Genomic DNA, 3,382 nt, shown 5'->3' with positions numbered 1-3,382 from the left:
TAAGCGACGGGGCTGATGCTAGCAGTGGAGGGAAAGTGCAAGGATAGTAAGCTCTAACGTATCAAATTTCGTGCATGCATATTAACATAATCACGCACTAAGAAAGTCAAAATACTTGTAGTTACATGCTTTTTTACAAAATGATTGACTCAATGGACTTGAGAGCTCAAAGGATGGAGTTGGAGGTGGCTAGGCTGTGTGAGGAGCTAAGACAACATGATGAGCATTAGAATACGCAACATGACTATTTCTACTCTTTCATGTAGCAAAAACATGTGACGATTCAAGAAAGTATAAGTGATGCTTACTCTTCATTCGTAGATTTGAAAACAACCTCTGGAATACTAACACATTTGTTTAATATGCATCATTTCAGCAATAAGGTCGGAACATAGTCCTCCCATAGCTTTTGGACTGCCACCGCCACAATGGAGCCCTTTTCCAGCTACACCAGCTCAGGTATGCAAATCTTAGACCATTCTCTAATAACATAGTCCAACCTAACATTTGTTCTAGTTATTCTAGCAAAACTTAGCCTATTGTATCTTAACTTCGTGCGAACCAAGTAAATATAGTCCATTTTATGTTAACTTTGTGAGTTCTAGATTCATTTACCAAATTTGAACAAAACTTAAAAATCTAGCTTCGATTGGTATACTCAAGCATTATTGGGTACCTACAAGATATAAAACGTGAGTTGTATCTAAACTTGATTAAATATCTATTGAATAGGGATAGGGGATGAGTACCAGTTTCACACACCGCACGCATATATACTTTCACCTAGAGACCACGTTCGTGTTGTAACTTTCAAAAAATTTGTATGATTTGGACATTTATATATTCAACTTGTGAACATTTGCATTCATGCTACATAGGCTACGACGGCTGCGAGTGGGGGACTGAACCTGCTGGAACGACTTTTGTGGAGTTCTTCGTCTACCCTCCTCATGGAGGAGGCACCGACCACGACTTGAATCATCCAAGCGACGGTTTCGATGCCTAAGTACCATTGTATGCTTCTTTGCATTTGAGTTTGTGCTTTTATTTCGGTTATTTGTTTGTGATGGAAAATATAAATTGAATTCGTGAATAAATGACTTGACTTTGTGAGATGGTATTGTGATTATGAATGGATATGTGAGCTACGATGATGAATTTGAAATGTCATCATGAATTTTTGTATAGAATGCATGTGAATTGTAATATATATTATCTGTGATTTGTTGTGTTGAAATTGACTGAGAAATGAAACAAGCTGTTGAGGTAATAAATAACTTTTTGTCGGCTATGGTTTTATCGACCGGAGTTATTATGCTGCAGAAATAGAATAGTATCTAGTTCATTATGATGTGATAACTGACACAAAAGTCACACATACGGTTAAAAACAATAGATAGTCAAATTTAACAATAGGTCACACGAGCCACTATTTCTGAATTTGACACACACAAACATGCAAAGAATTCAAGCAGAATCTTGAATTGACGTCGGCACAGCCGTGCCGATCTAGCAGTACCCGCCTGCTCCGTCTGAACACACGTGCCATTGGCAGTTTCATCGTGCGAACCATCCACCACCACTAGGTCAAGTTATAATTAACTGAAACCTAAAAATCAAAACGAAAAACAGAGACTAAAACCAAAAATAACTGGAAAATTCGGTTTCTTATTCAATTACAGAATCCAGACTGTATATAGTTACTATTGTTTAAATGGACTAAAATTAATAGTTAGCTGATAAAATTAACTAAAGACATTTAAACAATGTAGCTATATCACTACAGTAAACTCAGAAATGTCCGACGGCCAAAGCCGTCGGACATAAGGAATAAACCGTCGGAAATAGATTATTTCCGACGGTAAAGATTTATCTCCGACGGCTTTAAGCCGTCGGAGATAACGCGTCGGAAATAGTGCTATGTCCGACGGCTGCCGTCGGACATAAGTTATCTCCGACGGCTGCCTACGCCCGTCGGAGATAACAAATCCCAACCGTTTTACCGGTCGGGATGTGGGCCCCACAGTGTTAAGTCCGACGGCTCCCACTAAGCCGTCGGAGATAAGCATTGCTTATGTCCGACGGTTGTTAACGCCGTCGGAAATAACAAATGGGTTATGTCCGACGGCTACCATTAAGCCGTCGGACATAACAAATTACAGAATTTACACAAAATTCTGTTTTTTAAAAAATCTGACATTTACAAAACAAAAACAGATTCATGCACATATACAAATTCACATTCACAATCACAAATACACACATTCTAATAAGTATTCACAATCACAAATATTCTCACATAAATATTAACATTCACAAATTTAACATCAACATATAGGTTCGACGGTTGTTACAAACTGAAATTGTGTCTCACAAACAAGTGTTGCAAAGTGTTTCATAAAAAAACATCACGACACATCAATCATATCCATCGTCTGGATGGTTCGAGTAGCCACCTCCTCCGGCTGGACTCTGCGTGTTGAAAATGGTGTTCACCCACGAATTTGTTGTGTCGTCCTGACCAGACCCATCTCCAGGTGCGGCAACTGAAGCGGGTGGTGTCTGAAATCCCTATAACACAAGCACATGAAATAGTAACCACTCAGTTGTTCATTTAAACACATAAGACATTTATGAACATGTCACACACGCATATGTGTACATACCATAGGGAATTGTGACGGAGGCGGAGGCGGAGGTGGAGGCGCCAACATTGGCATTGGCAGTGCAAAGTCCGGAGGCGGCATCCCATATGTCGGCATCGGGACGCCCGCTTGTTGGGCTAGTTGCTACAAATATATACAAGTCATTGTTGAACAAACAAGATACACATCAAGTGTTTTGCAAAATAAGCTACAAAATGTTACTTCAACTTACCGAGAGAAGAGCTTGATTTTGGGCCTGGAGGCTTGCATAATACTCGTCCCTCTTCTTCTGGTACTCGGCTTGTTGTCTCTGGTATTCAGATTGTTGCCTCTGGTACTCCAATTGTTCCCTCAAGACTGATTGATGGTACTCTGCCTGTTGACGCAACACTGCAAGCTCTATCTCATGGGCTGCTGATCGTGAACGGGACGACTGTGAAGACGACGATGTGGATTGTCGTCCACGGCGTCTCAGCTCTCTGGAATCAATCGTAGAATCAAAAATACCCAACCTACAAGAGTGAACCATGCACTTAGTATAGTAACTCATGGCTCAGTTGAATCGCAAGCATATGATGACAATTTTGAAAACCAAATCAAATAATCTCACCGTCCATGGGCTTGTCCTCCTGCGCTAGCATAGGCTGCCTGCGGGTCGATTGGCTGGCTCCTCCAATCGTACTCCTCCCCATGGCGTTGAACCATCTCCTGCCCATACGAAGCCTGGAGGCAAACAA

At 40.9% G+C, this 3,382-nt stretch overlaps 1 protein-coding gene across 1 annotated transcript; it reads right to left on the bottom strand.

Moving 5' to 3' along the window:
- Nucleotides 1-2,225: 2,225 nt before the first annotated feature.
- On the bottom strand, nucleotides 2,226-2,783 carry LOC118473557 (LOB domain-containing protein 13-like). The gene is made up of 2 exons (XM_035963396.1): nucleotides 2,667-2,783; nucleotides 2,226-2,571 (listed from the first exon to the last, which is right to left on the bottom strand). Exons 1-2 carry the CDS (start codon nucleotides 2,760-2,762, stop codon nucleotides 2,419-2,421), a joined length of 249 nt encoding a protein of 82 aa, XP_035819289.1. The 5' UTR covers nucleotides 2,763-2,783; the 3' UTR covers nucleotides 2,226-2,418.
- Nucleotides 2,784-3,382: the final 599 nt, after the last annotated feature.

This window comes from Zea mays, chromosome 10 (genome assembly GCF_902167145.1).
Source record: "Zea mays cultivar B73 chromosome 10, Zm-B73-REFERENCE-NAM-5.0, whole genome shotgun sequence".
In the NCBI taxonomy this organism is placed as follows: Eukaryota; Viridiplantae; Streptophyta; class Magnoliopsida; order Poales; family Poaceae; genus Zea; species Zea mays.
Note: the sequence above shows the minus strand (reverse complement) of the source record. Positions and strands in the feature narration are given on the sequence as shown.